The following is a 12,135-nucleotide window of genomic DNA, read 5'->3' on the forward strand; positions in this document are numbered from 1 at the left end:
ATTAAAGGCAGGAGCAGGACATTGTACTCACCACCTTCACTCGCAGCACATCTGCTGAAATGTGACCATGTGCTACACCTAACTTCAAGGGAGCCTGGGAAATGTGGCCTTCATTCTGGAGGGCCATGTGCCATGGTTCAGCTGTTCTTTAAGTAAAGAAGGGAGCATGGGTATTGGGAGAGGATTAGCCTTCTCTCATTTCCTCCAAAAAGAAGATCTTTTTGTGTTTCCAACCTCTGCAGTCCTTCATGGTTTCCACCACGAGAGCTTGTATTAGGGCAGTTAGTGACAGCTCATATTTTCTGTATTATATTATAAATGCTTATAATATAAATGTTTTAAATATTTGTATTATATAAAATATAATATAAGTATATTATATATTTTTCTCTACCATACTTTATATTGTTTTTCCATGTATTGAGTACTCAATCTTTGTTCAATAAAGTTAATTTCTCTGAATTCCCAATTCCTCATTGGAAAATAGAACTAATGCAGGGATGTTATAACTATCAAATAATATAAAAAATCTAGGGGCTGCAAGGGTAGTTCAGGGGTAGAATTCTCACCTGCCATGCAGGAGACCCAGGTTTGATTCCCAGCCCATGCACTTCCCAGACAAACAAACAAAAGCAAAGAAAGAAAGAAAAAACAAAAATTCAACAAATAGTGCTGCAATAATGGGACACTCACATGGAAAAAGAATGAAATGTGACCCCTGTCATGCAGTATACAAAAAAAGATCAATGAAATACTTGAAAATGTTGAATAATATAGAATTAAAAGATGTCAGTTATCAGATGCCAATCCAAACTGCAGCTCCTGGGTATGTATAACATTTATTATATTGATTATTAGACATGAGAGGGATGCTAGAGGTTTCACCTGCCAAATTATGAGTAGAGGCAAGTGAGAAACATGTTGGAGCTGTGGTAACGTAGACCAATAGAGGAATCTAGGACCAGGAGGACTGGAATTATCTAAGGAATAAATAATGCATGTGCAGCTCTTAGTACCAAGCCTGGCATATTGTAGTGCTCAAAAAAATGGTAGTTACTGCAACTACTACCAATATTAATATTATTTGTGTTATTGCTGAGTATCCCAGTTGCAGATTCATTCTGCAGGGAGAGCTAGGTAGTAAAGATGCCATGTCCAGAAAGATGGGCAAAACTTAGGCTTATTATCATAGATAATTAAATCTAATGAGGTACAATTCATCTAATAATATGAGGACTCTAAGGAGGATTAAGTGAGTTATGTGTAAAGTACTTGAAGCAGCATCTGGCACATAATTAAGAGATATATGTGTATTTTTTAAACAATAAAATATGTATATATATTTTTTATTTTAACTTGTGGAGCAGAGATGTCACAATTCAAACACAGCAAGGATTAAAATGGAAGGCAGAAGAGTCATGGTTCTGAATAGTTATTGCTTCTAGCCCAAGTCTTGGAGCAACACACACACACACACACACCTTTATCCCAAACTGAAACTATCCGAACAGAAGTAGGGAGAGCATCAGGGATCCAGCCAGTCTGACTGAGGTTTAGGGAAGGTTTCCCTAGTCTCAACAAGTACCTGATGCACTGGATGAAAAAAACAAAGCAGAAACCCAGGCATGCTAATTAGATCAGCCCATTAGAGGTCAGAACTGGCAGTGCCAGGGCTCAGCCCAAGGCATTCCATATCAGGTGTGTGAGTGTGTGTATGTATGTTGGGGAGGGGCATTAATTCCAGTCCTCACTGGAATTAATGCACCAACGGCGGTGGTAATACACCAAACTTGTCTGAAAAGCTTTTACAATGAAGTGCCCTGTTGATAGGGTTAGGGCTGGTTGTATACAACCTATCCTGTTCAGATCTACTTTAGAAATCAGATACCACTGAGTTTTAGGGCAAAATTCTGCTCCCTAAGACTTAAATCTGTTTCCTACTGAAGTGCAGGTAGCACTTTTGCAACTAGCATAGTCATAGTAACCTTACATGGATCCTATTTTTCTATTCAGGAAAAATATTCAAAAGCATATTTTTTTAAGAAAAATATCTCATACAGTGTTTATTTAATCAGACATGGCATAGTTCTCTAATCATTTATTCTTAATTAGAGTTTACACCAAAATTGTCTGTAAAGCTTTTACAATAAAGTTTGCTTCCAGCCAATACCAAGTCTTCTATATGGAATAGGCCCAGGTCCGATTATTGGTATCAAAAAACACACATAACTTATGCATCGATGTTCACAGAGACATTATCCCCAATAGCCAAGAGGTAGAAAGAGTCCAAGTGTCTATCAGTAGCTGGATGGATACACAAATTGTGGTGTATACTTATGACAGAATATTATTTAGCCATGAAAAAGAGCGAAGTTCTGATACATGCTACAAAGTGACAACAGCATGCTGAGTAAAATAAGGCAGACCAGAAAAGGCAAATATTGGGTGATTTCGTTTACATGAAATATCTACAGGAAGCAAAATCATAAAGACAGAAAGTGAATTGGAAGTTATCAGGAGCTGAGAGGGTGAGAGTTATAGCAAAGTTTTTGTTCAATAAGTATGGAGTTCCCATTTGGGGTGATAAAAAAGTTTTGGTAATGGATGGTGTGATGATAGTACAACGTTGTTAATGTAATCAATATCTCTGAATTATACATTCAAATGTAGTTAAAATGGGAAAATTTATATTATTTATATATCCACAATAAAATTTAAAATACACACACACACAGGCTTCCAGTGTGCTCCCCTGAGAACCACTCTAAGTGATACCAGACAAATGTTATGGAGAACTATTGGTGGCCCTTTCTTATTCTGCATATCCAAAACAATCTAGGAAATATGAAAATGTTCTCATAGTCTATGAATTGGTCTCTGTCACCTTGAGCCCAAAGGGATTTTTGACTTACTGGATATGTCCTTAAAGTTGTTTGGCATAAATATAAAGAATTTCAAATAATGGAGTTGGCTTCTTAAAATTTGATAACAAGAGACAAAGAAAACCAGCCAAGATTCCTCTGTGAGCTTAAATTTCATGGATAAAGCTTTCTTTGTCTTCATGAAAGAGACAGTAATTGGCTAATGAATGTTTCTAAATATAACTGTCTTTTTTGATTCTGGAATGGTCCCCCGACAAGACAGAGAAGGTAAAGAAAAGATGCACACTCAAGTTTTTGCAAATTAATTGTTCTTACTTAGAAAGGCAAGTTACTCGTTTTGTTCCAAGGCAAGGGGTCACACAATTAATTTAGTCAATTTAATAGGTTTTTTCCTCTCCTAAATTCTGTTCCTAAACTACATTTGCCACATGACATTTAAGCAAACTGCCTAATTAAGCTGAGGATCCTGAAGAAAATGTTTGCAGAAAGGGGACATTCCTAATTAATGCTAAAATGTCAAGATTTCATCTGCCTGGTGCTTTTTCCTCTTTGTTCCCTACACTTAATTATCTCTTGCATGACAACTAACCTACAGAAGAAGAAAACATCCCATGAAATAGTGTGTGGAAGGCCATTTAGGAAAAATAAACTGAAGCTATCCTAGTTTTGTGCGGCCTGACCTTCAGGTGTAGCAGAATTTCTTTTTATTGTCCATCGTTGTGTTGTAGAATGGAACTGAAGGGCCTAACGTTTGCCAACACATACAAGATACGTGTCATCTCTGCGCTATACGATCTCCACGATTCTCTTCCAGCCATTACACTCCATAATTTGAAATGAACATTTTTCTGCATCCAACATCTCTGAACTGTGAATTGAGCTTAGTGGAAATCTCTGGCACTTGCTGACTGAACTGACAGTAACACATTACTTTCAGGCCTGCTTTAGGCCTAGAAAATAATCCATATATTCTCACTGTCTTGTCCCTAGACATGTAACCCACCCTACCCTGTACTGGTCAGACCAAAGCAATAGTTCCTCTTGGGCTGAGTACAAGTCTAGAAATGAAATATAAACAAGGACGAATGGAAACGAGAAGTTAGCCTGACCTCCTTTGCCCGATCCCTTCTCACCCCTGCCTATTGGCAGAATGGGGTGTAGGGTGGGGCCTGGGCCTCCCCTGAGAATGAAGGTGGCATGACTTTGCACAAGGATACTAATTTGTCATCCCTGTAGTTGTGGGAGGTTTTGCCGAGTTCAAAGAGAAGAAATAGATGCATTGATTCTGCAGGCTTTTTTTTCTTTTTTTGTCAATTGCCTCTTCATTTATAAAGCCTTTGTGACCGCCAACCGTTTTTCTATTTTGGATTTTCCTGAGTTTGCTATGAATTAATGCCCTGTGAAAACTGCTGCAGAGCTCATCACTGCTGATTTGGGGAATACTTTGTTCCGTTCTCCCTCTGCCCCTTGAATTCAGCTCACTTACAGTGATTTCACTCAAGCGCTTGGTTCCCTTTCCTCTCAGCCCTGCAGTGCAGGAGTGATTTAGCAGAATCACTGGCAAATTGCATTGCACATGGTGCTGAGTTTTTCAGCAGGCCATCTTGTGGCGTCTCTATTACTCACCATTCCATGTAAACAGATCGGACAAATCAGGTGGGTCAGCGTAAGGTCATCTCTGCATCACCTAATTCCTAAACTTGTACCTAAAAGTGACTTCCTGGCTGCTTAAGACACTGGAAAATTACAAACCCTTGAGATTTTGGCCTTCTCTCCTTTCTTTCTTTCTTCTCCTCACTTACCCCAGCAGATCTTTTCATTTTTATGGGCAATGGGAAAGCTGCTAAGTATCCCATGAGACCACAGAATAGTGTAGGTAGACTGGGAAGTCTACCCCCTCATTTTACTGAAGAGTCTGCCTGGGGCTCAGAGACAGGGAATGACTTGTTCAGGACTTCAGAGATAAATAGCTGCCAAACTGGGGCTTTGACCCAGGACCCCAGGGCTCTTTCATTCATTTTTCGCTGAGCAGCTACCAGATGCCAGATCCTGGGATGCATCTGGAGGATATAAAGTTCAGTGCATCACAGACTTTGTGTTTGATGAGACTCTATTGTCTAGTGATGGAGTCAGAACTACAAAGCACATATTATATTCAGTTTCTAGTCTAGGTGGGCTACCGGTACTCTTGAGGAAAGTACTTTGAAAGACAAGTAAGAATCATTTAAAAGGAGACTAATACTCAGTACATTTGATAACCCCTGCCATTGCTACTACAAGTACAAGACTCCATGGATTCCCCCCACCGATAAAATGTCCCACTGATAAAATGAAGTCTTATTCATTTTTAGTAAAGCTACTAATTGCCTGACAGGGAGGGCAAACGACACCATCAGTCAGTCAGTCCCCCCCACACTCAGATGTCTGACACTAGCACTCACCATCAGGTACAATCATTTGCAGCATGTGCAAGTTTCATTCCCATGACCCCCATGTGAATTATCTGAACTTTTACAATGCATCTATCTATAGCTGGCAGGAAATGACCCTTGAAACCCTCCTAGGAACTTTAGTCCTCAGAGCCATTTATTCTACCTTACCTGGCCATCCGCCTCAGGGGCACGGAGGACTGGCTGGCAGTGCTGCATTCCCTGCTCTCTGCCCTGGCATTTCCAACCCCCTGCCATCAAGGCGAACTCCAACTGCCGTCTCTTCCTGCTTTGATTCTTTCCCTTTTTATGATCGTTTCCTCCAGTTGTTGTCTGTCCCTTGGCATTATCCCATTTTGTATCATTCTCTTGTTGTGTTACCTACACTCCTTTTGTTTTCTCGACATGATTTTAGGTCCTTTAACTGACTCTCTCACCGTAGGTCCATGCGGCAGGCTCATCGTAGACACTTTAATGGTTGAATGGGACAACTGGTGTGTAATTATACTGATCCTTATTTTGAAAACAAATCTAGAGGGAATTCACTTACAAGCCATTTGTAAGAAAGAATTCCTTGACCTAAGAGCAATTTAGTGCTAAAGTATACCTTTTGATTCCCAATATTCTGACTTGTTACACTTGTGTTTAAAAACATGCTAAGATTTTTCTTTGCAGAATATTTATAATAAACTATAAAATTCATTTGTTGTTGAGACTCTAATTGGCTAAATGCTTATGGAATGGGTACACAAAATGGTGTTTTTCTGGTTGAGGCTTATGAGAATCGCCTATTTCCATTCGAAGCCTTTTCAAGGGTTTAGTGTGTGTTTCTGAACAAAACTTGATCCTGTTTGAAAAAGTGAGGTTCATCTCACATTGTCCTTCCACATAGGTGGATGAGGGAGCTCTGGGGATGCATGAATTTCTAGACATCTCCTGCAGGTCTGTTTTCTGGAACCAAGCCTCTGACACAAGCTTTATTTTCTGACTAGATTCTGCCGGTACATGCCTTGTTTCGGTGTGAATCAATTTCCTCTAGTTTTACTTTGCAAATCATGGTAAAATAATAATCCTCAACAGTAAAACAATAGCTCAGTTAAAACATGCTTGTTGGGCTCAGAGTGCCCAACTTTGCGCAAAAAAAAAAATTTTTTTTCCAGGCACTTAGTATCAGTTCAGTTGGGTTTTGATCCCTTCGGTTTTATTGTACTGGAATTTGGTCATCATTATCAAGCATTTCTTGTGTCCCCATGAAGTGAGGGCATTATAGTGGGCAAAGTGAAGGCTTCTCAAAATCTGTAGAAAATGAATGTCCCTAAAGATATACCTTGATTTCCCAGCCAGCTTACTGTCATGCCTGCACAGCACAGGTTTCTGCTCCATCTGCCGTCTACTCACGTTTCTCTACTCTATTTTCTCTTAGAGGAAATTCTAAAGACGCACGTCGCACATTGGTGGTCCCCTGATGGCACAAGACTTGCCTACACCGCCATCAACGATTCCCGTGTTCCTCTTATGGAGCTCCCGACCTACACTGGCTCCATCTACCCCACAGTGAAGCCCTACCATTATCCCAAGGTAGGAGTGAAGAAACTGCCCTTCCCTTTGGCAGAACAAATTATCTGCATTATTCATCAGCTCCCCACCACCACCACATGATTCAAATATGGAGATGTAATAATCAAGTGTATTTATGAGCAAAGCCTAGTAAACAGAGGCAAGATTAATTATTGCTCATTACACTGCATTAAATTCCCATATTTGTTACGTTGAATTTGTTGGTGGGTTCCCTTTTTAAAAATAATTGTACTACTGTTAATCATTTGTCTGAGCTTAATTGGAACCAAAATAAATACATTACCCCCTGTAGTGATGCCATGGGTGATGAAAAATTGGTATTACCCCACTCTTGCTCGTCATATATTTCTTTTTTTTTTTGTATTTGGCTTCTGAGAGGTCAGAGGACCTCTGGCTGTCCTTTGTCCCCTGGATCTGAGTTGGTCTACCTTGTACTTGGTCATGTTCTGACCCATTTGTTTTCCAGTTACTTCTTAGACCAAGCTGTTGGAGCAAAGAACCAGTAGAACAGCAAGGGTACAGTGTGGGGGTGAGGGGCGTAAGGGGGAATAGGGGAAGGATGAGAAAGAGCAAAATCTCACTTTGTTACCAAATTTCACAGTGAGGGAGTGCCTAATGCTAAAACTTCTGGAGTCCGCTCAACTGAAAAGAGAGGTTGCTGTCCTCATGAGTGTTCCAGACACTGACAACATACCTTGCTGCTCCCTGGCTTCACTAAACTGCTGCAAGGCTGCTGGGCCAGGATGACTGTGAACAGTTCAATGCCTGGACCCCTGCCTTATAACAAAGAGCTGTTGTCCTATCTTGGGCTGCATCTGAAGCCGTCCCTCCAACCTCCATCAGTGAGCATTTGAACCTCAGCATCCCAACCTATTAAAGATCTCTGGAAGCTGATACTATGTGCTATGTATGCCACAAGTACTACCTAGCTAGGCTTACCTATAGTTTGTGACAAGTAGAGTAAAGATGTATAAGGGAAATAAATAAGGCCAGAGAGGCTACCAGAGTCACAGGCCCAAGAAAGGAGACACCCCACAATACCTACTCTTGTTCAACAGCCCTTTCATCATTGTTGCAGCATCTAAGGGGGTCCGACAAAGGAGGAGCATGATTTCCCTGAGGCTGCAGCCTTTGTCTCTGCCCTTTTCCCATTCCGTAAGCATCTAGATGTCAGCACCTAGCATGGCTGTCCCTTTTGACAGAGTTCTTTCACTCCTTTTTGGCTACTCTTGATTGAATTTAACTCTGCATTACCAATTATGGGAGTTTCCCCAATATAGAAGTGATGAATCTGAAATTCAGAAAAGGTCTCCTTGATTTTACAATGAACTCTGAAGCTGGGATTAGGAAGCCCCAGATTTCTCAGGATTTGGGGCTTCATGTTTCGATAGAAAGTCAATATATTTAGGTCCACAGAAGTCTGCTGGTCTTTGCCCATACCAACCCACCCCCAAATTAGAGCCATGACTTGGTGAAACTACTTGACTTATGCTCTGTTGTGGAGCTGCTTTTATTTATAACTTAAACATCTCCTTCTGCAGTTAGATTACCTATTCACATGCCATTAGTTGTATACAAAGGAAATGAGGGTGCCAGACTAAACCTAACAGTGCTCCTCATGAGAAAATGCCACATTTTCCCCTACCTGCCTCCAGGCTGGTAAGTATTGCCCCAGGGAGAGGGGAGCCACAGGCAGAAGCAGAGAGGTGAGCAGCAAAGCAGAACTGTGCCCCAGTTCCTTTACAAAGAGCTTCATTTTTCCCCAGCACTGAGCCATGACCAACATTTTTTAACGTTCTCCACAATATGTTCACCTTTGTCTGTCCTCTTCCTGACATTGCATCCATGTTTACTCTCCTACTCCTTATAGTTTTCTCTTTGTTCCCCCCCCCCCCCGGTGGTCAAGCAAGCGGAGTAGTACTTGCTTAACTCTGATATGTGGGGGCATTGGATGGGATGTGAAGGAAGTGGGAATCCTGGGGAAGAAGAGAAATTGGCCCATTTACCTTTGTCCTTTTTAAAACTCTAAGGGTGAATTTTATCTTCCAAATTTTGTTTCTTAATTTTAAGCTTCAAAGTGTTTTGGAGTTCCTGCTTGTGAATCTGCTGGGAAAAGGCTTTTCAGAACTAAGCACTGTCCAGGTACAAGGTTAGCTCACTCACGTCTCTGTTCCCCTTTATTTTCCAGGCTGGATGTGAAAACCCTAGTATTTCCTTACACGTTATTGGTTTAAATGGACCTACCCATGATCTGGAGATGATGCCACCAGATGATCCAAGAATGAGGTTTGCTTCCTTCCCTCTATTACATAGATAACATACATATGTAGTGAATGTCCATTTACATGTTCTCTTCAGTGTCATATTTATTTTGCTATTAATTCAAGCATCCAATAAAAAGATACAGTTTCTGAAGTTCTTTTACTCCTTTATGACCTGATTGTGAAAAGTACACTGGTCTGACAGGTACTGCTTTTTCTATCTTACATCAAAATAGGGTGTCCTCCACAGTAGGCTGGGCTCCTGGGAAGGGACCATGCCTTACTCAACTCAATTTTCCCATAAGGGCATATGGCTTTATACACAGGAGATGTTGGATAATATCTTATGATGAACCAGTGTAGTCTTTCCAAGAAAATCCTATAATCAGACTTTCTATAAGTGATGCTCATTATTACAGCATGACTTTAATTCACTAGCTATAGAAACTTTGTGGTCCCAGTTGGTAAATTGTGTGGTTGCTAGAGCATATTGCCAGAGATAATTGTCCTGTTATTATTAATGTCTGGTTTTGACTGATGATTTTGTTTTATCACAGACATCTGAGTAGGATCTATCCAAGTGAAATGTTCTCAACATCAGTTTAGTTTTGTCCTCAGAATTCAAACTGTCTGGGGACTAAGCATGCCTCCAGAGCCCAGTTTTGTCATCCATCACTAAACCTATTTCTGTTGAAAATGTTACTGGGAGACAAAAAGAGGAAAGAATTGTAGTGGCACTGGGATATACTTATTTATACATTCCTATAATTCCATAAATGTAGCTACTTAAACCAAAAATGATTCATTGCAAGATTTAACAAATATCCCATTCACATGTTGCCATAGCTTTAGCCTGGGTTTCTGTCCCTCGGTTACAGAACTCTGCATTAGCAATAGCTGTCTGGCTACTCCAGAAGGGCAGAAGCTGTAGCCCCCAGCCAGTCTGCCTCCTCCGAGGTCTGGCTCGGGGATTGAGACACAGGTCCTTGCTGGCTTCTGGTTACTGTGGACTTTCGGCCATCTGTGGTTGGTGTGGTCTTTTCTGGTAGTGACTTCCGTGGCTGCTTTCGGTCAGGTCCATCTGCCCATATCTTTGGAGTCCTGTGGCCTCTGCAGAATTCAGACCTTCCATTGTCAACAAAACTTAAAATACCATAAGATCCTCTGGCCAATAACTGAAGCACAAAATGGCATTGCTTTATAATACTCTCCCTGTCTCCCTCCCCTGCTCGGTCTCCTCCACAGGGTTAGTATAATTGGCTCACCAGCTGCTGGCCCCAGGGCCTGATTTCTTTGATAGCCCAGGCTTGCATTGTCCCTTAGTGCTCATGCATCAGGGATGTTGAATTGATTTGGATGATAATTTGAGTGTGTGTGTGGGGGGGGGGGGGGGGGCATAGAAGAAAAGTTAAGATTATTACTTTGGCTTCTCTCCTGAAAATCCATATATTTCATTGTTTTCCTTTCAGGCCCCTAGTCCCTGGCAAGCCTCCTGGGGCCAGGTCCAGCAGAACTCACTGAATTAATATGGAAAGTCACCTGGAAAATTTAAGCCATCTGTTTGAGTTAATTGAAAATCTCATTTAGTCAATTTGGTGATGCTGTTTCCACAGGCTTGATTAGCTTCAAGGACAATGAAAAATTAGCTTCAGTCAGGACTTAAAGTTTGGATGCTAGGTTTCAGGTTTTTGCTTGCTTTAACTTCATAAGCTAAATGCAATAATGCTTTTCTGTATGCAGTATAAATTTGTGAGATATAAGTGGTGCACCTTTACGCTCTTTCTCTGTCATACATCCTTGATTTTTGTTTAATGAGCACAGATAACATCAGAAATTGTAGATTAGGTGGGAGCTGACATTTTTTAGCATTTAGTATTTGCCAACCACAAGGCAGAGAACTGAGAATTCAGTGGTGAACAAACCTGTACCTTACAATTTAGAGGAAGATATAGAGCTTAAACAAATTATTACAGGCAAAATAAATAATTGCAAGTGTGACAAGGGCCATGACAAGGCATAGTGCTTGCAGGAGGAGGCCTACCTGGTCTAGAGTCAGGGGTGAGGGTTGAGAGCGGGGCCTCTCAACCTCAGCAGTGTTGATATTTTGGGCCCAATAATTTTTTTTGCTGTGGAGCTGTATGAGATGAGTATACAAAGCTCAAGGTACAGGACCATTCTTCAGGACAGAGAATTTGAGACTGGATCCAAGACCTAGGTCCTGCACATGTCTAGGTTTTCTCACCCTCAGTACTCTTGACATTTTGGACCAGATAATTCTTTGTTGCGAGGTCCATCCTGTGCCTCGTAGGGTGTTGAGCAGTATCCCTCATCTCTACCTACTAGAGGCTAGTACCACCACACCAGTTGTAACAACCAAAAATATATCAGGTTACTGTCAAATGTTCCCGCGTTGAGAACCAGGTGGACAGTGGAGACTCTCCAGCTGCCTACCTGCTTCAAATACTAGTTCTGTGGCATTGGGCAAATTACCCAACCTCTCTTGCCTCGGTTTCCTCATCTGTGAAATGGAGATAAATATTAACAATAAAAGTATTTGCTCTTGTGGGTGGTTGTGAAAGTAACATGAGGTAATGAGCAGAGCACATGGTTGGCTCATAATGATCATCATCTTATGGTTGCAAATGTCATCTGTATACTGACAACTCACATTTATAACTCAGCCCACACCTGTCCTCTTGAACTTCAGATGCATGTATCTGCCTACCCAACATCTGCACTTGAGTATTGTTAAAATATAATTTTTTAAATGGTAAAATCATGATTCTCAGGTAAAGAAATGAACATCTGTCAAAGATTTTATTTAATTCCTTAAATAATAAGGAAACCAGGGAGATGGTAAAACCAACCCAAAGAGCATTTGAGAAGTTTAATCTTAATCAGCAATTTAACAAAGAAATATAAGGATATGTTTACTGGGCTACAGATTCAGTGGGGCCATAAACTGTAACTTTTATAAACTGTAAC

The 12,135-nt window shown here is 40.8% G+C and overlaps 1 protein-coding gene across 2 annotated transcripts in view; it reads left to right on the forward strand.

Annotated features, from left to right (window-relative positions):
* DPP6 (dipeptidyl peptidase like 6) overlaps window positions 1–12,135 on the forward strand; it is a 919,284-nt gene that overhangs the window by 778,868 nt on the left and 128,281 nt on the right. For both annotated transcript variants that reach the window (XM_077150875.1, XM_077150885.1), the window contains exons 9-10: window positions 6,735–6,889; window positions 9,078–9,175. In XM_077150875.1, the coding sequence (XP_077006990.1) occupies window positions 6,735–6,889; window positions 9,078–9,175 (253 nt within the window). The remainder of the gene's footprint in view (window positions 1–6,734; window positions 6,890–9,077; window positions 9,176–12,135) is intronic.

This window comes from Tamandua tetradactyla, chromosome 1 (genome assembly GCF_023851605.1).
Source record: "Tamandua tetradactyla isolate mTamTet1 chromosome 1, mTamTet1.pri, whole genome shotgun sequence".
NCBI lineage: Eukaryota > Metazoa > Chordata > Mammalia > Pilosa > Myrmecophagidae > Tamandua > Tamandua tetradactyla.